Source organism: Saccopteryx leptura, chromosome 8 (genome assembly GCF_036850995.1).
Source record: "Saccopteryx leptura isolate mSacLep1 chromosome 8, mSacLep1_pri_phased_curated, whole genome shotgun sequence".
Classification (NCBI taxonomy): Eukaryota; Metazoa; Chordata; class Mammalia; order Chiroptera; family Emballonuridae; genus Saccopteryx; species Saccopteryx leptura.
The window spans coordinates 27,077,723-27,102,149 of NC_089510.1; the positions used below are offsets into that span (position 1 = coordinate 27,077,723).

Sequence of the window (24,427 nt, forward strand, 5' to 3'; positions counted from 1 at the left end):
AGGGGGAAGGAGAGGGGTGGAAAAGCAGATGGTCACTTCTCTTGTGTGCCCTGACCTGGAATCCAATGGGGACATCCACAGGCAGGGCAGAGGCTCTACCACTGAGCCAACTGGCCAGAATTACCCATTTTCAAGGGAAAAGATAATGGAGGCCAACACTACAATGACCCTAATGAAACAATCAGATGAGAACTTCAAGGCAGTTATAACTCAGCTCGATGCAGTAAAAGAAAACGTGCTTACAATATATAAAAATGTAAAATTTTTCAGCAGAAAAATAGAAAATATAAAAAGAAACTAAATGAAATTTTAGGACTGAAAAAAAAAATCTGGTTTTGACAAATCACTGCATAGACCTAATAATAGTGGAACAACAAATCTCTCCCCCTCTCTAAAAAAGTCAATTAAAAAAATAAGAGGGCGGGCCTGACCTGTGGTGGCACAGTGGATAAAGCGTCGATGTGGAATGCTGAGGTCGCCGGTTCAAAACTCTGGGCTTGCCTGGTCAAGGCACAGATGGGAGTTGATGCTTCCAGCTCCTCCCCCCCCCCTTCTCTCTCTCTCTCTCTCTCTCTCCTCTCTAAAAATTAATAAAAGAAAAATTAAAAAAAAATAAGAGGGCGGGAGGAAACTTTTTGACGTAATGGATAGGTTTATAGCATAGATTGTGATGATGGTTTAAGTGGTTGTACATTTATCTCCAAACTCTCAAAAGTTGTATACATTAATTATGTACAGCTTTTGGTACTTATATTTCATGAAGATTAAAAAAGCCCATATTACTGTACTGTTTCAGCACTTACAAGGATGAGATACTTGTTTTTGATCATGTCGTTTCTACAAGAGGGTTCGCGTAATATGAAACACGGAATATAATAAATTTAAAGCACATCTGGATTCGGAAAAGTTACTCCACACGTAAAGTAAGCCAGCCCATGAAGAAACGGGTTGTTGAGAGACCGAGACAGGCGCCTCCCGCACTTCTGAGGCTGGGCGCTGGGGCAGCCCCATCTTTTGCGGGCCTGGTGGACGCGGGAGTAGCTGTTTCGTTAGCTGCCGGCACCCAGGTCACCGCGGTACTGCAGTTCGCCAGGTGCTTTCACCAATTTTAGCTCATAAACCTCTTTCAGAAGTCTGAAATTTCCGTGCGGTGACTGGGGGATAGAAATGAAATCAGTAATAGAAAGTCCAAATTAAACGCAGAAGCCAATTAGGCTGCAGCTTAAACTTGTTGGTGCCGGGAGCCGGAGCCGGAGCGGTGGCGGGTGGCACGCGCTCGAAGGTCCGGGTTTCAGGCCGGCGGAGCTGGCTCCTCCCCGGGGCGGGGCAGGCGGGGGCGGGAGGAGGGGCGGCAGAGCCGCGCCGGCAGCGCCTCGCGCCCGCACCGCTCCTGCCCGGGATGGAGCGCGCCAGCGCGGCGGCCCGCGCCCAGTCGCTCTAGTCCTCGCCGGGTCCCGCGGCGCCGGCCGGGGCTCCGGACGCAGGACAGCGCCTCGCCCGTTCGCGCCGACGGCCCGGGCCCGCAGAGATGTCCGGCGGCCGCAGGAGGGGCGGCGCCCCCTGGCACAGCTTCTCCCGCTTCTTCGCTCCCCGCAGCCCGTCCCGGGACAAGGAAGAGGAAGAGGAGGAGAGGCCGGGCCCAGGCCACCCGCCCGCGCCGGGCCGGGGCGCCGCCAGGTGGGGGCCGCGGGGCGCCGGGGCGTCGGGGCGGGGGTGGCGGCCCGGGCTCCTAGTCCGCCCGCCCGCTGCCAGCCGCCGTCGGGCCGGGCGCGCGGGGCGCGCCACTTCCCGTCCTCCCTCCATTGCTGGGGCCGCCTCCTCGCCGGTTCCCGGCCGCACCTCCTCTCCCGGGCCGGGCAGATGGGGGTGAAGTGGGGGCGTCCGCCCGTCCTCCCCGCCCCGGGCCGCTTCCCCGCTTCCCTCCTCCCCCGGCTCGGTTCCCGTTCCGCGCTCGCCTCCGCCGGCCAGGTCCGGGGCAGCAGGCGTCCCGGCGTCCCGCCGGCGGTCACGGGGAACAGCGCGCGCGGGCCGAGCCGTCGGCCGGGTCGAGGGCGCGATCCCAGCTCCGCTGCCGTGCGGGACGGCAAGCTTCGCGGCGCCGCCCCCGCAGCTGTTGTTTTGCCGGCTTATTTAAATGTCCTCAAAAACGATTTTTTAAAAAACAGTTGTGATACTGAGTTCCCAAGAGTGCATCAAAATACAAAACCCTTGCTAGGTTTCTTTAGCGTTGCCTGAATGTTTAAATGATGCCGCCCTTCTTTCTTTCCTTCTTTCCCGTCTCTCTTCGGAAACATTTCTCTTCCCAAATGGATTCCAGAAACCAGTACTCCAAACTGCCTTGGTTTCAGCAATGAAAACGTGTCCCTCCTCTGTAATCTCGTCTCCTTACACCACCTACTACTGTAAACATCGTTTCTGGTGGTTTTGTTTTTTGACATTGTCTCGTTAAAAACAAACATACATACAAACAAAAACCCTTTCCTGAGTCTTGTCATCCGTCCCGAAGGAGGAAGAGTGGTTAGGGTAAATACAACTTCCCGTTTTAAACTTGGTGGGAAGAGACGCTTCAACTCTCTCTGCACCAAATTGCACCAGAAGAGAGGAACCCATGTGGATTAGAAGGACGGACTAAAGAAAGTTATGTTTACTGCAGATTTTAAAGATTTACTGAGGGCTTCAAGGAAAACTGGATAGGAAACAGAACTGTAACCGTGACTTAGCTGGTTCCATTAGTATTATTTTTGTGATTTGACCCTAGTCAGTTATGTGTTCCTCAGTTTCCCTACTTGTGGGACCTTTGCATTATGACCATTTTTTAAATAAAATCCCACGTGTTTCCAAGAAAGCTCCTACTAAATTGGTAGACATCTCCTGGGAAGAAGCTTCAGCTCTTATTACCCTGACTTAATGGAGAATTTAAAATTCGAAGTTACACAGTAGTTAAAAATAGTTTTGAAGTCTGACAGGGCTCAACCAGAATGTCAAATCTGTGGGTGTGGGCAGACAGCGCTGGTGCCTGTGATCACTGTGACAACACTAACAATCTTGGATAATAAGGATGCAGTATTTAAAAAAAATCTCAAATAGACTACTGAAGTTGGAAACTTGACTGGTGTTAGAAAGGAATAGGCCAATTTCAGGAATAGGCCAATTTCAGGTTCATATCAGAATTGTCTTGAAACCCTGCCTGCCTTTCTGCCCTATTTTTGCTTTTAGGCACTTCTCAAATCTAATCTCTTCTCTGGAGCTAACCACTCTACCAACTAGTCTCTTGTCTATGTATCACTTCTCATTATCTCCAGATAGGCACAGAGTGTGGCTTTTTGATAATGAACATTTTAATTGTGCTTATAGGAGCACTAATTTTGTCCTCAGCTTTTTTTCAGCTTTGCCAGATGTTATGGGAGTAGCAGATCATCTTTTTATGTGGATGTTTTTTACCTTTTTAAATGAGCTGAAATCTTTCTTTTCAAGGATATAAACACAAACAAAGCCTTTATTGAAAGTTTAATGAAACAAATGGAAGTGCTTAGTGGTACCAAATGTCCTAGTAACACAACACCCTGGTGTTAACAAGATTGGAAACAGAATTGCGATTTGTCACTGTAATCTTACTTCAAAATGAAAGGGTATTTTGGCTGTTTCTCTTAGAGGCAGTAAAAACTTTTTGTTCTAATGGGAGCCAGGTTTAGCCTCTGTCCTGGTGATTTTAGATGCAGAAGATTCAGCAGACTTGCAGTGCTTGGTGTGGTGAGGATGTCAAGCTTTTGTGGTGTGCTATAAGTTATTTGGGCATCGTGTGGAGAACACATCATTTGTGTATTGGGTTTGCTGCTGGTCTAGTCTCATGAACCTTCAACAATTGAAGAAGCCCGTTAGCATCAGCACTGTTGTTTATGCAAATTCAGGTATGAGTACTCTAATTACTTGTCAGCAGTCACATCTTGGCCGGTTGACCAGATCCAAAATGTGCTTGTATTCATTTATTTTAGATTATACAGGGGTTGGCAAAAATAGGCTTACAGTTGTAAGATATATAGAAAAATAATACAATATTTAATAAATAATACAAGAACAAACTCTGTCTTTACAACTGTAAACCTACTTTTGCCCACCCGGCATAGGAATGAAAAGTGCAGTTGAAGTTTCACAGGGAACTCGAGAAGTCTGAGTTCTGTGGCTCCCAGTTTGAGAGTCACTGCTATAATGTTTAGCCCAGTTGATGGCTCACAGGAAGAGAATCATTAGAAGTGATAAGGGAGCCTGAAGAGGCAGTGGAGCAGTGGATAGAACGTCGGACTGGGACCTGGAGGACCCAGGTTCGAAACCCCAAGGTTGCCAGCTTGAGTGCAGGCTCATCTGGTTTGAGCAAGGCTCACCAGCTTGAGCCCAAGGTCGGTGGCTTGAGCAAGGGGTCACTCAGTCTGCTGTAGCCCCTGCATCCCCACCCTCACCCCCCGGTCAAGGCACATATGAGAGAAAGCAATCAATGAACAACTAAGGTGCTGCAACTAAGAATTGATGCTTCTCATCTCTCTCGCTTCCTGTCTGTCTGTCCCTATTTGTCTCTGTCTCTCTATGTCTCTCTCTGTCTCTGTCACACACACAAAAAAAGTGATGAGACCACAGAGAACTTTGTGATGGACTCAGTTTTAATAGGGCCTTCAAGGAATTAGTGGTGTTTCTATAGGTAGAGAATTTAGTCAGGAAGATTGAGATAAATTGGGAACAGGTCTTCTAGGCCGAGCAAACACCTGCAAGTGGTTATGATCTGTTAAGTGACAGAGCGAAGGAGGCGGTAGGGAAGTTATATCAAAGCTGGATTGTAAAGGTGTCTGACAGGATGCTTGGATCTCCATTTAAAGTTGAGAGGATTTCTGTAGAGGCCTGTTAAACGGATACTGCTAAAATGTGACATTTGGAGGATACCTGCCTTCTGATTTCTCCCACTTTGAGAACACGATTGCTCGGCTCTTGTTTCTTTGCTGTACCACACATGACAGACCAGTTTGGAATGAACTCGACAATGTTTGTAACGTGCATGGGGGATGGGAAGGTGAGAACAGCAGTTTTCAAGGGCTGATGGTGCACTTTCTGGACTGGACTTTTACTTACAACTCGTTTAAACCGCACCCTCAGCCTGGAAGGTTGCTTTGCTTACCACTGTTCGAACAATTAAGGAAACTGAGGCCAGGAGAGTTGTTTGTTTGTTTTTTAAGATTTTATTCCCTTTGGAGAGGGGAGGGAGAAAGAGAGAGAGAAGGGGGGGAGGAGCAGGAAGCATCAGCTCCCATATGTGCCTTGACCAGGCAAGCGCAGGGTTTCGAACCAGCAACCTCAGTGTTCCAGATCAATTCTTGATCCGCTGCGCCACCACAGGTCAGGCAGGAGAGTTCTTAGCGGTGGATGCTGTTGGCATGTTGGGTAGAACTGTTCTTTGTTGAACTGGACTCTCTGACCTTGGCAAGACATTTGGCATCTGTGAGCCTGCCCCTAACTGCCAGTGACACTCATTCTCCTGTCACTAGAATAAGCCAAAACAGCACCCAGGTGGGTGGGAGGGATACCACTCCCTGTGCAGAATGATTTACCCCAAATGGTGAGAGAAATAAGGCTCAGGAGTGAGGTTCAGATTGGAACATAGGTTTCTGGAACTGACTCCAAAGCTCTGGCTCTTGTTGTTCTTTTTATCACACTGCCCTGCCCACCACCCTGCAGGGTCCTTCGGAATACATCACTGTCTCGGTCAGTTGGACCTTTCTTTACTTTGCTCAAGGATAGGCGGCATTGTGGCCCATTTCGGATATTTTCTTTGGGGCTGTACCTTTGAGTGTCTGAATATAGTATTATTGGTAGAAAGAAGGTAAGACAGCATCACTAGACTCAAAGACAGGGGCTGTGTCATATCCACGTTGGTGCCTCTTTGACCTAGATCAGCCGAACAGTGAATCTGTTTGTTGATGGAACGTTAAAGCACTTATTAGTGGTTCTCAGCTACGGGTAGTACACTCCGCATCCCTGAGCATTTAGAAACATGGAGGATCTTACATGTCTCGAGACAGTGTTCGCTTCTCAATATACAGTTCCGAGTATTTTTGCTCGTTACCAGAGCTACAGGTGTTAAATGAGTGAAGCCAGATGCTAATGGCTTGTTGTGTAGGAGATATTCTCATAAAAATTGTCAGTAGTGCCCCTGATGCATGAGACTTGTTGGCCTTCGAGTTCAGGTACCAAATGGTGTTAACCACAGCTTCAGTGATACGAGGAAAGGGAGCTTTGTTCTCCGAATTTTTATGGTGACTCTTGTCATCAGTGGGAAAGCGTTAGAGAAACTAATTAATAACTAGTGTAGATGAATAGGAGGTACCTATGTGGTGTTGAAGGGTCACATCAGCAGCTCACACCTGGCGGCGGGGGAATTCCGGAAGTCCTCAGGGGAGTGGTTTTCTGAGAATCTTAAGCTTCCCGGTTAATGGAAAGCACAGAGCCGACCCTTGGCAGCAGGGTGGAAATGTAGACGGGTGTAGAGTGCTGAAACTGGAGTGTTTTCCCCTCAAGTGAAATATCTTTTCTTTTGGGTTTAACAGGGCATGTGCCAGGTGGCTCATTGGAGGATTCTGTTTCTTGCTGAGGCCTTTCCTTGAACACTAACTCAATTGTTTGCTTAATGTGTTAGAGAGAGTTGTATGTGAACTTCAGATTGGTCTGCAATCAATTTATGTAATCAGAACTTCTAACTGTATTGAAACAATGATAACATTTTGGGGGGGGCTTTCTTTTTTTTTTCATTAAAAAGGTAATATCCAATTTTGTGAAGAGGAAAATAACACTCCTTCAAGGTAAACTATTTCCTAACCAGAGTTCTGATGAACACTGAAGCCCAGATATACCAGAAATGCGAATTCAACTTTGGTAGCAAGAAAACACAGGTTGATGTAAATTTAAATCTTTTTTTTTTTCTTTTCTTTTCCGAAGCTGGAAACGGGGAGGCAGTCAGACAGACTCCCGCATGCGCCGGACCGGGATCCACCCGGCACGCCCACCAGGGGGCGATGCTCTGCCCATCCGGGGGGTCGCTCTGCCACAACCAGAACCATTCTAGCACCTGAGGCAGAGGCCACAGAGCCATCCTCAGCGTCTGGGCCATCTTTGCTCCAAAGGAGCCTTGGCTGCAGGAGGGGAAGAGAGAGAGAGACAGAGAGGAAGGAGAGGGGGAGAGATGGAGAAGCAGATGGGCGCTTCTCCTGTGTGCCCTGGCCGGGAATCGAACCCGGGACTCCTGCATGCCAGGCTGATGCTCTACCACTGAGCCAACCGGCCAGGGCCAGTTGATGTAAATTTAAACTCAGGAAGATAATCCGGGCTCTCTCCTGAAAAGAGGATCAGCATGAAATAAAACTTAAAGAAGTCATTTATTTTGAGTCTTTTCAGTCCATTAATTTGAGTGGTTGCTCTGTGTCAGGTACAGTGCTGAGCAGTGGGGCGATAAAGAGGAATGAATGGCTAAAAGTGTCCTCAAAGAGGTCGTAATTAATGGAGGGGATAAATATGTGTATCTCTTAAGATGAGCTCATTATGCCTGACATGTTTTTGGGGTGTGTGACTTGTTTGTTTCAGAACACAGTGTTTTCATGACTTTCAGATATTATCATATATGAGAACTGTAATTGGACTTTCAGAAAATCTTCTCACATTGTTACCTTTTCTCTGTGGTTTGATTTGCACTCTTTGCCAAGCCGGTGCAGAGGGGCAGTGTGATAGTAACTGTGCCGGCAGGTGAGCGGACGTCTTTCTCTGTGTCCCTGCTGCTCCTCTGTGACTCTGCAGGCTCAGCAGATCGTGGCGATGGAAGCAGAAAGGCACAGCCTTTTGGGAATCAACACTCCAAGTGAGTGGAGATCCTTTTTTTTTATTTTTTTTATTTTTTTCTTCTTTTTCAAGTGAGAGGGGGGGATACTGAGAGACCGACTCCTGCATGTGCCCGGACCAGGATTTACTTGGGAACCCCCATGTGGGGCCAATGCTCTGCCCATATGGGGCCATGCTTGCCACAAGCTATTCCGAGCACCTGAGGTAGAGGTTCCATGGAGCCATCTTCAGCACCCAGGGCCGGTGTGCTCAAATCAATTGAGCCATGGCTGCGGGAAGAGAAGAGAGAGCAAGAGAGAGAGAAGGGGGAGGAAGGGAACGGAGAAGCAAATGGTCACTTCCCCTGTGTGCCCTGACCTGGAATTGAACCCAGGATATCCACACATGGGGCCACTGAGCCAACCATCTCAAGGCCTGAGTGGAGATGCTTACACAAAATAGCTGCCAGTTGATAGAGAAACAAAATGAAGTTTGCGACCAGAAATAACTTATTCTTAATATATGTTTGGTTGGCAGTAGTGAATGGCCAGGTAATGGTACAATTCCAGCAGAACTATCCCTCAATATTCAATCCCTAGGAGTATTTAACTGGAAGTATCCCAAAGCAGTAAAGTAACTTTGCTTAGTCAGGTGGTTTTTTGCCTGACCAGATCAGTGATGACAAAAGCTAAACTACCCTTGGTTGAAGCCCTGACCAGACCCAAGCCCTGTGCATGGGCTTTATAAATACAGGGATGGACAAAAGTAGGTTTATAGTTGTGAGTATACGGAACACAGAGTTTATTCTTGTATTATTTAATAATTAAGTACTATTTTTTATACAAAGAACTGTAAAACCTACCTTCCCCACCCCTTGATATATGCTTTAAAAAAAAAATTATTGATTGATTTTTAGCAAGAGAGGAAGAGGGGAGAGAGAGACAGGAACATAGATCTGTTCCTGTATGTGCCATGGCCAGGGATCGAACTGGCAACCTCTGTGAATCCGGACAATGCTCTAACCAACTGAGCTACCCAGCCAGGGCAATAGTATTGCTTGACTTTTATTTTTTTAAGACTTGATTTATTTATTTTAGAGAGAAGTGGGAGGGGGGTGAACAGGAAGCATCAACTCCCATATGTGCCTTGACCAGGCAAGCCCAGGGTTTCAAACCAGCGACCTCAGTGTTCCAGGTTGACACTTTCCACTGCTCCACCACAGGTCGGGCTATTTATGTTTACTTAACCTCCAGAGCAACCTCGTGGGATGAGCATCTTTACTCCATTTTACAGATACATAATTTAAGTCTTGGAGAAGTCCAATGGCTAATCAGATTCTGTCAGCATCTGTGAGAGAGTCAGGAGTCAAACCTTCTTCCTAAATGCAAAGCCTACATTATGTGACAGCTTCCTCTGCTTAACTTGGGAAGGCCCGTAAAAAAAGAGTCCGGCTTTAGGAAATGGTTTTGAATGGAAATAAAGGACAATGGCCTGCAGCTGGATGTCTGCCCAGATCACCAGGTCAGTGCTCTGTACAGTAAAGAATTTCTAGTCCGGCAACTAAGAGTTGGAAAATAAAATATATATATAAATACTTATACAACTTATAGATTTATATTTAAATGCAGAAAGGGTCAATCTCCAACAGATACACAGTCTGAAACTAGACCAAGATGCCCTATTTCACCTAATTGATAAGCACAATGAGTTTGATGTAGAGACTCGTATGCACTGCTGGTGGGAGTGTAAATTGACATACCACTTTGAAGGGAAATTTGACAAGTTCTGACAGTATACATTCACGTGCTTTGACTCAGCATTTACCTGTAGGAATTCCATCAGACATACACAATTTGCAAATGGGATCAAAGTTGCCTATACAAGTTTAGTCATTGCAATGTTTAATAATCAAAAGGTGAAAAGTCAAGTCTCATCATTAGTGAACTAATTGATAAATTATGGTACATCCATATAATGGAATATTATTACACAGCTGTCAAAAAGTATGAGAAACCTTTTTATGTACTGATAAAGAAATATTTCCAAGATGCATTAAATTAAGAAAAAGCAAGATGCAAATCTTTGTGTATAATATGCTTTTATTTGCATATAAAAAATGAGAGTACGGAATATGTCTGTTATTAGTGTTGTGCTAGCTATTTAGAGGGGATGGAATGAAGAAGAGAAGGGAGACATTATACCATTTTATACTTTTAAAAATTATGTGAATTACCCATTTGAGACCTAGTGAATATCGGTGTATAAAAGAGGAAAAATATTAGAATTTATGATCTTGAGTTGACAGGAATTCTCCAAAGAAAGAATGAATTCCATTAATTTGTTCAAGTGAGAAAAGTTACAAGTATGGCTATAAATACATGGAAGTAATATTTACAGTGCAGAATGGGTTGATACTTTGATACTTTGTACAAGTGTGAGTGATGTTTATATGTTATTAGTCTGTAGTAGGAAACTGGGCGGACTTACCAGAGCCTCGGCTCATTCGTGTGAGATCTCCAATCTGTGTTGAGTAGCAGTGTGACTCTAGGCAGGTCCTTAGCCCTCTCAGACGCTGCTTAGGGAGTGAGGAAGGTGAACCGCCTCTCTAAGGTCTCTTCCAGCTGTAGCATGCAAGCCAGAACTCCATAGGGTACAAAATAAATACGTATGCCAAATAGATCAGGAGGCCCTTGGTTTTCCTTACAGAGCCACGTATGAAAATGCATTGGTTAATTCCTAACCCTGTCATTTGATTGAAAAGCTCATCAGTGTTACCAAGAATTCATTCAGTATCATTCGTACCAAGCACCGTGCTGCTCTTGGGATCCAGCAGTGAACATGGTGCGCACGGTCTTTGGCTCAAGGCACTCGTGCAGATTTGTGGGGAAGGCAGACACCACACAGATCTTTCTTCCCCTCTTAAAATTACCGCGGTGATACACAGGGGCTGCGGAAACGTTTCATCCCCTTTGAGCTTGTTAGTACAGTATGTCTAACTAGTGCTGTACTATTCTGTCTTGGTTTATAAACTTTAGACAATTTATATTGACTTCTGGTTATTGTGGATGAGGACTTAGCTATTTACATCCCTGTCCACTTCCCTTTACTCATCCAGCCAAAAGGATTATTATAATGTGGGGATTAAATCAAAAGCCAGTTGTTAGATTTATGTAGAAATACAGTTTTGGTTTCATCATTACAGTGTTTTGTTTTGTTTTTTAAGCAAGATTGACAGGAAAGGAGAGAGATGAGAAGCATCAACTCATAGCTGCGGCACTTGTAGTTTGTTCATTGATTGCTTCTATTACGTGCCTTGATGGGGGGAGGGGGCTCCAGCCGAGCCAGTGGCCCCTTACTCAAGCCAGTGACTTTGGGCTCAAGCCAGCCACCATGGGATCATGTCTATGATCCCACACTCAAGCCGGCAACCTAGGGGTTTTGGACCTGGGACCTCAGCATCTCAGGCCGACGCTCAAACCACTGCGCCACCACCGGTCGGGCAAGGAAAGTATCTTTTTAATGTTATTTATGACCAGTAGCACAAATGGCAGTGCCGGAAATGGCATGGAAATGGTATTTGAGTGCTCTCACAAATACTAGTTTTACGTATTTTCTACCAAAGGTATGTTAGAAATTTATCCTTTGCTCTTTGAATTCAAATGTATATAAAACATACTACCTTAGCAGAAAATCATAATTTTTATATTACTGCCATGCTTCTTATGATAAGTAATGAGATATTTAAAATTTTACATTTTGATAATTGGGAACAGGTTAAATGAAATGTAAATTCTAGTCTTTTCTTGTCTTGATTGTCAAAGCACCAGGGAGCACACTCTGACTGGAGGGTGGCATTGTGCTGCATTAGTCAAAACTGAAAGTATGTACCGTATTATAATACTTTTTTGTTGTTCTAGGTAGGCAAGTATGGATTTTATTTGGCAGTGCTATATATATTATGATATTAACAGATTACTGTTATGTCTTTCTACTGTTAGTATTTTTTGTCTAGTCTAAATTTGTACTTTTCCACAAACTTGTTTTTATTTGCTTTTTAAAATCAACTACATACTTTGTATTTCTTTTTAATAGTAATATATGCTTTTGTAAAATAGACATAAAATTATAAGGTTTTTTGAAAAAGCACAGCTCAGAACTCTACCCATCAGAGACACATATTTTTCTTCTAGAATTCAGTGGTCGGCACACCACGGCTCACGAACCACATGCAGCTCAATAAAATTGAGGGTGTTTTTAGCAAAGGCCAGCTTAGGAGTACCCTAATTAAGTTAGTAACAATGCACCTACCTATATAGTTTAAAAGATTTGGCTCTCAAAAGAAATTTCAGTCGTTGTACTGTTGTTGACATTTGGCTCTGTTGACTGAGTTTGCGGACCACTGCTCTAGATCATTGCCTATGTGTATGTCTACCTGTATGCATATTTTTACAAAGAGTTGACTGTCTCCAGTATTTTGAAATTTGAATTTTTTTCACTTAACACTGGTGCTTTAACATTTTCTACAGTGAAATATCTATACATATTAAATATTGTATAATAAATATCTATACAAATTATTAATATAATATTGATTTAATGTTTTATAAAATGTTAGATGTTTCATCACTCTTCACAATCTAGTTTTAATAGCTAAATGTGTCTCTGATTCCATAAGGTTTGTATTCTAATAGAAAGGACAGAAAATAGCAAGTTATATACATTAATATACAGTGTGCTTTGAAGTATAATAAAGCAGGTGAGGGAATGAAACATGATAGTAATAGTGTGTCTGGAGTAAGGGAAGGTAGGATGGTCGTGGAAAATCTCGCTTTTGTACAACATCTAAGCAAAGGCCTGGACGGCGTTTGGGAGTGGGACCCGAGCAAATATGAGGAGAGAACTTTCCAGGCAAAGGGAACAGCCAGCTCAAGTTCTTGGGGCAGGAGGGTGTTGGCACAGATGCTTGAGTGGGCAGAGACAACAGAATGGAAGCAAGAGTGGGTGTGATGACGTAGGAAAGGGAGCTGGGGGCCAGGTGAGGTATAAGCCAGTGGTCCCCAACCCCCGGGCCACGGACCGGTATCGGTCCGTGGGCCATTTGGTACTGGTCCGCAGAGAAAGAATAAGTAACTTACATTACTCCTGTTTTATTTATCATATATTTAAGTCTGAACGATGTTTTATTTTTTAAAAATGACCAGATTCCCTCTGTTAGATCCGTCTAAGACTCACTCTTGACGCTTGTCTCGGTCACATGATACATTTATCCATCCCACCCTAAAGGCCGGTCCGTGAAAATATTTTCTGACATTAAACTGGTCCGTGGCCCAAAAAAAGGTTGGGAACCACTGGTATAAACGATGGTCAGGACTTCGATGGTATTTACTTCTGGAAAGTATCACTTGGTATGAGTGTGTGTGTGTTTGTACGTTCTCACACAGACTGTTACTTTATCGGTGTCTGGAAGAATTTCCAGAGGAGAAAGAGACTGGGAAGACACGGTCTCTCCTGTCCTAGGATCTGCAGTGTCCCTCCCCCAGGACAGTGAAAGAGGGTATGAATGAGTGGCCCCTTTTAGAAGGCGGCTGTAATACTGTTTGAGCTCGCATCACAGCAAGAGATTCAGGGTATTGCTTCTTGGGAGGTGGCTCACAAATGTCCGGAGTCTAAAGGGTACAAGGTAGAGGACTTGGGAAGAACAGAGCAGTTACTAATGTCACATGCAGGCAGACAGCTCAGATACACATCGCGCATACTGAAATTCTCGCTCGGTAGCCTGTGATTGAACTGTAATTGTGGGTCTTGTTCTGGGGGCATGAGATGGGAACAGGAAGTAAATTAGCTTCAAGAAAGACAGCTAAATTATAGGAGGGGCCCAGATTATGGGGAAAGGGCTGTCAGAAGTCTAAGATTGCAGAGCAGCTGGGCTTCATAATTATGCCTGTTACCTTTCATCCTTTCTCCCGATTTTTCTCTAAAGAGTTCTGAAATTCTAGTGCCAGATGTTTGAGCTAAAATATCATGCTGTTTTATTGCAGCTTTTAGTTACCTTTTCATTTGAAGCCCAGAAATAGTGCCATAACCACGTGTCTCGTATTCTGTTAATAATGGTCATTAACAAAACCAAAACAAACAAGTACTGGCCCCGGCCGGTTAGCTCAGTTGATTGGAGCATCATCCCTAAATACCAAGGTTGCGGGTTCTATCCCCAGTCAACACACATAAATAACCAGTGGATGCACAACTAAGTGGAACAAAAAATAAATGTTTCTCCCCTTCTCCTTCTCTCTCTCTCCTCTCTCTGTCTACTCTACTGCTGTCACCATTTACGAATGGGCAGGTTTCCAGATGGTTGTTTGTGATCGTAGGTGTGGAAGTCTGTCTGGATCCCTGCAGAAGCGAGGTGGGGTGCTGGATCGCTCAGGCCGGTGCAGAGATCAGTTTGATCCGTACCGCACCTGCAGCGTATCTTTGGGTGAAGAGAATCCTCGGCTTATCATGTGAAGCTGTGTTTCAAAGAAGAACATCCCCAAAGTCGTGTAGCTGGCCCTCAAGGCGTGAGCAGACCCTTTGGGAAGCCGTGGGGACAGAGGGCATACTTGCTTAATGACCTGACTGAAGGCTGAGGGTGTCGAGTCTGAGGAAATGAAGGGTAGGCCCAAAAGTGGCCTCAGTAACTTCCAAGTAAGGGACAGTAGAAGTTTCTGCCTCTCTGTTTAATGCCCTGCTATTTTATAGATACATATTTTTTCATAGTTTACATTATGGTTTATTCTTGGTGTTATACTTTCTGTGGGTTTGGACAAATGTGAAGACACGTGTCTACCATTATGTGTCATACAGAGTACAGTAGTTTCGTCCTGAAAACCCTCCGTGCTCTGCTTATTCGGCCCTCTGTTTCCCCAGCGCCTGGCAACCCTGATGTTTTCCTCTCTCCGCAGAGTTGACTTTCCCAGAACGTCATGCAGTTGGGATCACACAGTATGCGGCCTTTTCAGATCGGCTTCTCTGACTTGATGGGCACATAGGTTTCCTCCCTGGCTGCCCTGGTGTTAGTACTACTGATTCTGAGTTGGTTTCCTGGTCAGAGCCGCTTCCTTCTCCACAGGAGCCTCCAGGTTCATCTACCTGTTTCTTTTTCCACTCACCCTACTATTGAAGGGTCGGATGGGATTTTAGATCCGGCAGAGAGCTGGTCTGACCCTTTCAATTTACATATTTGAAAATTTAGATCCAGACTGGTGCGTGTTCTTAAGGGGCGGTCCCTAATGACAGTCACATGTCAGTTTTGAGTTTTTGCAAAGCGTTTGTGTGTCCCAGGAAAGGAGAGAGTGGCTCCCTCACTGGGCCTCCACCCGTCTCTGAGCACAGGGTACGCCCTGCTCCTGCTGCTGCTCTGCTCACCGTGTAGGAAGTTGCATTCTTTTTTTTTTTCTTTTCTTTTTTTTTGTATTTTTCCGAAGCTAGAAACAGGGAGAGACAGTCAGACAGACTCCCGCATGCGCCCGACCGGGATCCACCCGGCACGCCCACCAGGGGGCGACACTCTGCCCACCAGGGGGCGACGCTCTGCCCACCAGGGGGCGATGCTCTGCCCCTCCGGGGCGTCGCTCTGCCGCAACCAGAGCCACTCTAGCGCCTGGGGCAGAGGCCAAGGAGCCATCCCCAGCGCCCGGGCCATCTTTGCTCCAATGGAGCCTTGGCTGCAGGAGGGGAAGAGAGAGACAGAGAGGAAGGAGAGGGGGAGGGGTGGAGAAGCAGATGGGCGCCTCTCCTGTGTGCCCTGGCCGGGAATCGAACCCGGGACCTCCGCACGCCAGGCCGACGCTCCACCACTGAGCCAACCGGCCAGGGCGGAAGTTGCATTCTTACGCGGCGCCACGAGGAACTGCCCGGGAGAGGCTCGGCACCATTCCTGTGCTTCGGTCTGCAGTGCGCACCGGGAGAACGGACTTTCTTTCTTGTTGGTCCCGCACGGTCCTTGTGATGCTCTCTAGGCTGGGGCCAGGAGCTCAGCCGGACATCAGTGTTGGAAGATGGGTAATGTTTCACAAGAGTGTTTTCTCAATAATTACTATCAACCCTCATCACCATTTAACTCATTTCAATATGAAGTGGAGAGCCTTCTGACCAGGTCCTTCTCTTCCCTCCTCAGTCGTTGGTCTTAGCTGAGTACAGAAAGGTTCCCAGACCCGTTTATCAAAAGTGTGGTCAGACGGCCGGCCACCTGTGTCAGAGCAACTCAGGGACGGGGGAGTCAGTTGTTGAAAATGTGGATTCTGGGACCCCCGTCAGTTGGCGTCCTTGACAGTCGTGGCCAGAAATCTGCTTTATACACACAAAGTTGCCCAGGTGATAGTGGGGCATCTAGATAGGCGTCTGAAGGAGTGAGGGCATGGGTTTTGTCTGGTATGTTCACTGCTCCACGCCCAGCACCAAGAACAGTGCCTGGCGCCTACGAAGTATGCAGTGCAGACTGGTGAGTGAGTGAGTACGTAAGCATGTACTTGTGCCATTTTCTGCTTCTTTCTGCTAGGGAATCTGGTTAGAATTTAATAAACACAAAGAGTGTAAGATAGCTCAAGTGACAGAATAGGGGCTTTCCTCTATGTAAATTATTTGAACTCAAGGATGTTAATGTGCTTTTTTTCATGGTCTCTCTAGAGGTCTATTTACTTTATGTCTGGCACAAAGTAGGTAGATACTTAGTGGCTACACGTTGGATTCCTGGTTTTCAGCTATGTTCTAAATAAGGTTGCCTCAAAACTGAGCAGCTTCTGTGTTATTTTGACCTTGACATGTATCTGGGTTAGTTTGGAAGATTGATTTCCAGATTTCTGAAGATGGAACTATCGAAAACTGCAGGGTGGTCTTTTTTGTGCCTATGTGTGGTTCTGAATCCTGCCCCTCAGCCCCCGCTAGGAGCAAAATGTGTGCTTTCTAAAAATACTGCTATTGAAATATTCCCAGGTCCCCAGAGGGGTTGAACTGTGAGCTCACAGGGATGCTTTGTCACCTTGCATATGGTTTGAGAGGATCGGAATCTGAACATGTTTCTCTTTCCCCGTGGTTTTGACTCGGAGAGTACCAATCCAAACCTTTGGAGTCTCTTCTGTTGTGTGTGTCTTGGCTTTTTTATTTTTATTTTTTTTACCAAGTACACATCTAAGTATCCACTGTTTTAAGTATCTTTATCTACTCTATTCTAATTTTTTGGTATTCTGTTTTTAAATTAACTGAAAACAGCCCTGGCCGGTTGGCTCAGTGGTAGAGCGTCAGCCTGGTGTGCGGGGGACCCGGGTTCGATTCCCGGCCAGGGCACATAGGAGAAGCGCCCATTTGCTTCTCCATCCCCCCCTTCCTCTCTGTCTCTCTCTTCCCCTCCCGCAGCCAAGGCTCCATTGGAGCAAAGATGGCCCGGGCGCTGGGGATGGCTCCTTGGCCTCTGCCCCAGGCGCTAGAGTGGCTCTGGTCGCGGCAGAGTGACGCCCCGGAGGGGCAGAGCATCGCCCCCTGGTGGGCAGAGCGTCGCCCCTGGTGGGCGTGCCAGGTGAATCCCGGTCGGGCGCATGCGGGAGTCTGTCTGACTGTCTCTCCTCATTTCCAGCTATAAAAAAAAAAAGAAAAAAGAAAAAAGAAAAAAAAAAAATAACTGAAAACTACCTTGTTCCTGTTAATTTTTTCTTCCAGCCCCATTCCCTTCCTTATACCTTTAAAAAGATAATGAAGAATGAGAGTGGATGGTGCATTCTGCCAAGAGACATATCTATGTGTGTATAGACAATAGATATATATGTATGTCTATATCTGTCTATATTCACATGTATATATGTACACACAGTTCATTAAGAAAAATAAGGATATTGTGTATTACATTGTTCTCAGTGGAACAGTGTTTTCTGCCAAGGTAAGCAGGCACAAATAGAGAATCTGTTTGATACCAATGATTTTTTTTTTATTCATTTAACAAATGATTGATGAGTGCCTTTGCACTGCCAGGCACAAGGCTAGGTCTGAGATAGAGATGTGAATGGTATAGGTTCTAAATTTAATGGGTTCAAGTTTTAGTTAGACAAATGGACAAGCCACTGTGCTAAGGAGCAGAAATGTGTGTATGAGTGCTAGTGGGAATACAAACACAGGACAGTAGAACTACATTTTATAGGATTAAGAGCTGGACAGGGTGGAGAGGCTGTTGCAGGCAGGAGAAGAAAGGGGCTTACTGGCATATGACCTTGGTGTGTTCTAAGAATGTGAAGGGATTCTGTGAGCCACGTCATGAATAGCTGTATCTATGCTAAGGACTCTTCATTTTATTCATCAACTGATAGAGATTTGCCGAAGGATTTTTTGAATAGCAGTGCAGTCCGGAAGACGCCAGAGACTAATTTAAAAGTGACTCTCATGATGAAGAAAAATAGTTGGGAAACCTTTAATTGAAGCATTGATTCTTACAGCTAAACCAGAATTTTAGAATGTGTTGTTTGCTTTAAAACTCAACACATTTTGGAGTTTTGGTTTAGCAGTAAGGTTCACGAAAATTTAGGATATAAATTTCAGAAAGTTTTATGAAGTGTCAGGGATTAAATTCTTCTGGTGATACCAGTTTTAAATTCTTTAACCGCCCTGGCCAGTTAGCTCAGTTGGTTAAGAGTGTCATCTGAAATGACAAAGTTGTGGGTTCCATCTCTGGTCAGGGCAAACACCGGAAGCAACCAATGAATGCATGAGTGAGTGAAAGAATGCTTCCCTTTCCCCTCCCCCCTCTCTCCCTTACAATAAATTAAGCCCTAGCCAGATAGCACAGTTGGTTGGTTGGAGCATCACCCTGGAGCATGGAGGTTGCCAGTTGATTCCCGAGTCAGGGCTCAATGTTCTCTTTCTCTCTTCCTGCCTCTCTTTTTTTTAAAAAAAATCTTCAACTATTGGCTCAATACAAAGTAACTTATGTGCTAACTTACAAAAAATGTTTTTCTGGTATTTTGTTTGTTCTTAGCATGGAAGTGATTACAGCTACTTGAAAATACTGAGTTCTGCCTAAATCCATGGCCCCAGAACTCCATTTTCTGCAGAGCGTTTGTAGTGGAAAGAAACTTTTACCATTTCATTGACCATCTCAACTCAAAGGCAGTAAGTTTATAGAAAGCCCTGTGAATACTCGTGATAAGTAGAATTTTAGAAATCTGGAAGTAGGAACTAGGAGACTGAAATTAAATGCTTGTTATATGTGTAGATTTTAGGTATGTCATTCAAAATAGGTTGTAGTTAGATAATATACTTATAAAATCAAAGTCAGCATTATCCTTAATTATGCCCCAGATCCTTGTAACATGCTCTTTTTACATGTGTTTTGTCAATTTTGTTTTGATTTGAGCCTAAGGAGACCGGTATCAATTAACATTTAGTTAAAAAACTGAATTGCAAACAAGCATGGCAAAAGATAAGGCTAGTAAAATAGAGAAAAAAAAAAATGATAAGAACTCACTTACTTTAAAAATAACTATTTGTTATATTCCTTTTTTATAGTTATGCATATGTGTATAGGTCATAATTCTGTTTTGTACAACATTATTTTACTTTTTTGTCTCTGTTTTTTCCTGTAGAATTTCCTAATGTTAAACACACACTTCATATATTTATCTTGTTTACATTCTTGCCTTTCTTACTGATGTTTAAAAGGCTTAAGAGCATGGCTGCATCTTTTTAGTCTGGCTATTCCTGCATCGAATCTGAGACTTTTTTTTTTACAGAGACAGACAGAGGGATAGACTGGGACAGACAGACAGGAAGAGAGACAGATGAGAAGCATCAATCATCAGTTTTTTGTTGCAACACCTTAGTTGTTCATTGATTGCTTTCTCATATTTGCCTTGACCGTGGGGCTACAGCAGACCGAGTAACCCCTTGCTGGAGCCAGCGACCTTGGGTCCAAGCTGGTGAGCTTTGCTCAAACCAGATGATCCCGTGCTCAAGCTGGCGACCTCGGGTTCTCGAGCCTGGGTCCTCCGCATCCCAGTCCAATGCTCTATCCACTGCGCCACAGCATAGTCAGGCTAGAATCTGAGACTTAATGAAAGTTTAATCCATTATATTTTCCAGGTGGTCATGATCTTTCTGCCTTCTCTTTGTTTTTTGATCATTATCATGTGTTCCTTGATTCTGCGTAATTGAACTGGATTTTATGGATGAAAAATCTGAGGAGCACAAATGTGTCTTCCCTTTGCACCTCATCTGCTGCGTGTAGCCTTCATCCGATCCGAGCTCTTGCCACCACCTCCTTCCTCCCGTTCCCTCACCCACAGGCCCCGTGATTGCCTAGCCTTTTCTGCATTCTGTCACCCTTATGCGTGTCCCGGCCTGAGTGCTAGCAGGACAAAGATCAAATTCTGTAACAGGTCAGGCGGGGTCCTCATAGTCTGACCTCCACTACCCTCTGGTTTCAATCTCATCTCCAGCAGGATTACCGCTGCCTGTCACAAGTTCCCGTGCTCTAGTTTTATAGTAAAAACCAACAAAACGTGGCTTCCCGAAAATGCCACAGTCCCCATCCCCCACTGCCTGTGCGGCTCCTCCGTGGGGGCTCACCTGAGCCCACTGCCTCTGCGGCTCCTCCGTGGGAGCTCGCCTGAGCCCACTGCCTCTGCGGCTCCTCCGTGGGAGCTCACCTGAGCCCACTGCCTGTGCGGCTCCTCCGTGGGAGCTGGACTGAGCCCACTGCCTCTGCGGCTCCTCCGTGGGAGCTGGACTGAGCCCACTGCCTCTGCGGCTCCTCCGTGGGAGCTCCACTGAGCCCACTGCCTCTGCGGCTCCTCCGTGGGGGCTCACCTGAGCCCACTGCCTGTGCAGCTCCTCCGTGGGAGCTCGCCTGAGCCCACTGCCTCTGCGGCTCCTCCGTGGGGGCTCACCTGAGCCCACTGCCTCTGCGGCTCCTCCGTGGGGGCTCACCTGAGCCCACTGCCTCTGCGGCTCCTCCGTGGGGGCTCACCTGAGCCCACTGCCTCTGCGGCTCCTCCGTGGGGGCTCACCTGAGCCCACTGCCTCTGCGGCTCCTCCGTGGGGGCTCACCTGAGCCCACTGCCTCTGCGGCTCCTCCGTGGGGGCTCACCTGAGCCCACTGCCTCTGCGGCTCCTCCGTGGGAGCTCACCTGAGCCCACTGCCTCTGCGGCTCCTCCGTGGGAGCTCACCTGAGCCCACTGCCTCTGCGGCTCCTCCGTGGGGGCTCACCTGAGCCCACTGCCTCTGCGGCTCCTCCGTGGGAGCTCACCTGAGCCCACTGCCTCTGCGGCTCCTCCGTGGGAGCTCGCCTGAGCCCACTGCCTGTGCGGCTCCTCCGTGGGAGCTCGCCTGAGCCCACTGCCTCTGCGGCTCCTCCGTGGGAGCTGGACTGAGCCCACTGCCTCTGCGGCTCCTCCGTGGGAGCTCGGCTGAGCCCACTGCCTCTGCGGCTCCTCCGTGGGAGCTCACCTGAGCCCACTGCCTCTGCGGCTCCTCCGTGGGAGCTGGACTGAGCCCACTGCCTCTGCGGCTCCTCCGTGGGAGCTCGCCTGAGCCCACTGCCTCTGCTGCTCCTCCGTGGGAGCTCACCTGAGCCCACTGCCTGTGCAGCTCCTCCGTGGGAGCTGGACTGAGCCCACTGCCTCTGCGGCTCCTCCGTGGGAGCTCACCTGAGCCCACTGCCTCTGCAGCTCCTCCGTGGGAGCTCACCTGAGCCCACTGCCTCGGCAGCTCCTCCGTGGGAGCTCGGCTGAGCCCACTGCCTCGGCAGCTCCTCCGTGGGAGCTCGGCTGAGCAGACAGCGTCGCCGCTCGTGCGTCCCCGGCGCTCCGTGGCATGTCGTTCATTCAGCAGATAGAAGTTGTACCACACTGTCCTAGTGAGCTGTGTATCCGTCTGTCCTCAGAGGCCAGGTTTCACAAAGCCCCTGACCCACCTGTTCTCACGTCCTTGAGGCCAAGCACACTTCCCAGCATCTCAAGACGGCCGGGCTGCTCTTCACAGAGGAGCTACCTAATTGTCAGGATCATGGAAGGACGACAACAAGAAGGCATAAGCGTAGAGATATAAATGTTTAGACCTAAAAGGCACATGTGCCCAATAGGCAAAGTAGTTTATGACGCCGTCTGAAACGGCATCCGGAAAGTATTCCAGACGCGGCAGTGAGAATGGACTCTCTGGAAGATCAGATTTCCGGCGTGCCATCTGGGACACATTGGGGCTAGAGAAGGCTACGTCTAGTTTGAGGACGGTATTCCCCAGACTCGCTAGGTGACCCTGCATGTTCATAAAAACCTGCTGAGTAGAAATACGTTCCGAATAACACTTAGCATAGGCATTTTTTTAAAAATATCAGGCTATGGAGAACCCTAATATAAATAAAAGCAAAAAGTCCTAGTCCTTTCCAAGATTATGCGAGTTGTACACTGGTGTATTACTGTGATGCTCATTGTTAATATAAGAAAATATATACCTAACACATAATAGACTCACAAAAGTTTCCAAAGCCTGCATGAACAATTGTGTTAAAATTTTTCAATTACAGTTGGCATATAATGTATTAATTTCAGTGCACAGCCTAATGGTTAGACCTTTATAGAACTTCCTAAGTAACGCCCCCAGGAAGTCTGGTATCCCTCTGATACAATACGCAGTTACTATAATAGTATCGACTATATTCCCTCTACTGTACCTGGCACCCCTGTGACATTTTATAATTGGCAGTTTGTACATCTTAATTCCTTCACCTTTTCTGGATGAGCATTTCTGAGTGTGTGGTTAAAGCGCAGGGATTCAAATCAACATCATCTTAGTGTGACAATTTGTAAATGAATCTTTTGAGCATTGCAGGTAAAAGACCTTCGGTTTTTGCTTTAAACACAGAAACTTGTCTGATTTTAATAATTCTCTTTTAATTTCAAAAGAAACTGTGGTTTTTCTTTTTCAGTGTTGAAAATGAGCCCGTGAGTACAAGTCAGAAAAAGGAGAATGTACTTTCATCAGAAGCAGTAAAGGTATAATTTTAAATTAATATACTAAGTAAATATTTTTCTTAATTTCTGCTCATTCTTATTTTTTAGATTCTATCACCTCATTGTATATTCCAAAAGGAGCACTTTATGTGGAAATCCAGCCCAGCTCTCTCAGGCCCTTGCGTCCTGGGGTGGGGGTGGGGGAGGGGGACAGAGGCCCTGAGGGAGATGAGAGTGTGGTGCTCTTTCTCAGCTTTGCCACCATCCACCGTGTGGCCTGCAGCTGAGGCAGTTACCTTATTTGTGCCTTAGTTTCCTTTTTTTTCCCCCTTTTTTCCCAGCTTTATTGAGATATAATTGACATATAACATTGTATAAGTTTAAGATGTACAACATGTTGATTTGAAACACATATTTGATAGAAATATCGCAAAATGTTGACCACAGAAGAGTTAGTTAACACCTCCATCAACTCACATAATTACCTTTTTTTGTGTTGAAAACATTTTTTTTTTTTTATTTTTTTAATGGGGCGACATCAATAAATCAGGATACATATATTCAAAGATAACATGTCCATGTTATCTTGTCATTCAATTATGTTGCATACCCATCACCCAAAGTCAGATTGTCCTCTGTCACCTTCTATCTAGTTTTCTTTGTGCCCCTCCCCTCCCCCCCCAACCACCACACTTAGTTTCCTAATCTGTACCTTGGATCACCTGACCTCCATAGCCTCCTCTCTCTAGGAAGGTTTTTATGTTGTGTTTTCTCAAATGCTGCTGACAATGAATAGTGCTTTTGAGGATAGAAGTTAATAGCATGTTCTGGTGTGTTATGAGTATGTGATGATGTGTTTGGTCAGTTTACATGTGAACTGGCTTTCTTTTGCTTCTAAAATGCAAGTTATACACCTACCTAGGTAATTATTGACAAGTGTGGTTATAAACCTTGAAAATCACTCCACCTCGTAACATTTTACTCGCAGGGATTTCTATAAATCAGATGTGTGTGCTGTTTGGTGATGTGAGGCCCGGTGTGTGAGCAAGGTCTGGTAGCCGTCCCGGTTCCTCTCCTTCCATACAGGATTTGGGCCAGTCAGTCAGGGAGCGTGCATGTCCTTTCTAGGGTTTCAGGGTGAGTTGGCTTGGTCAGTGGAAGGACCAGAAAGTCACCTGAATTCTTCATTACTGAGGTGGGGCACGTTTAAACGTTATAGAAGGTCCAGGCACATTAAATATGGTTAAGATAAAACTGTTTTCATTTTTTAAGGCCTGCCTTTTTTATCATTGTAAACAATATAAATACTTTTAAAACAAAAATAAAAAATAGTATCTGATTTTTTAAAAACTTTATTGAAAGAAAAAATCAGGATCAGTTTGCGTCCCTTGTCGTCCTTCATTCCTTTGTGAGTTTGGCTCCAACACCCCACCCAGTCCCGGGTTGTATAACATCTCCCGGGTTTATAACCAGCGCTCCTGCAGCCAGCTGCTGGCCAGCCTGCTGTTTTAGCACGGCGCAGACTCCAAAGCATCCTTCCTCTCATTGTTTTTACCTGTCGAGAAGTGCCCTCCTTCAGGATTCTCACTTCTGATGCTGTATATACAACCTA

At 45.9% G+C, this 24,427-nt stretch overlaps 1 protein-coding gene across 1 annotated transcript in view; it reads left to right on the plus strand.

Annotated features, from left to right (window-relative positions):
* The first annotated feature begins 1,338 nt into the window (after nucleotides 1–1,338).
* Nucleotides 1,339–24,427, plus strand: part of CRYBG3 (crystallin beta-gamma domain containing 3) — a 129,426-nt gene continuing 106,337 nt past the window's right edge. Inside the window, exons 1-2 of the mRNA XM_066347701.1 lie at nucleotides 1,339–1,677; nucleotides 22,791–22,857. Coding sequence (XP_066203798.1) covers nucleotides 1,529–1,677; nucleotides 22,791–22,857 — 216 coding nt within the window. The 5' untranslated portion in view covers nucleotides 1,339–1,528. The remainder of the gene's footprint in view (nucleotides 1,678–22,790; nucleotides 22,858–24,427) is intronic.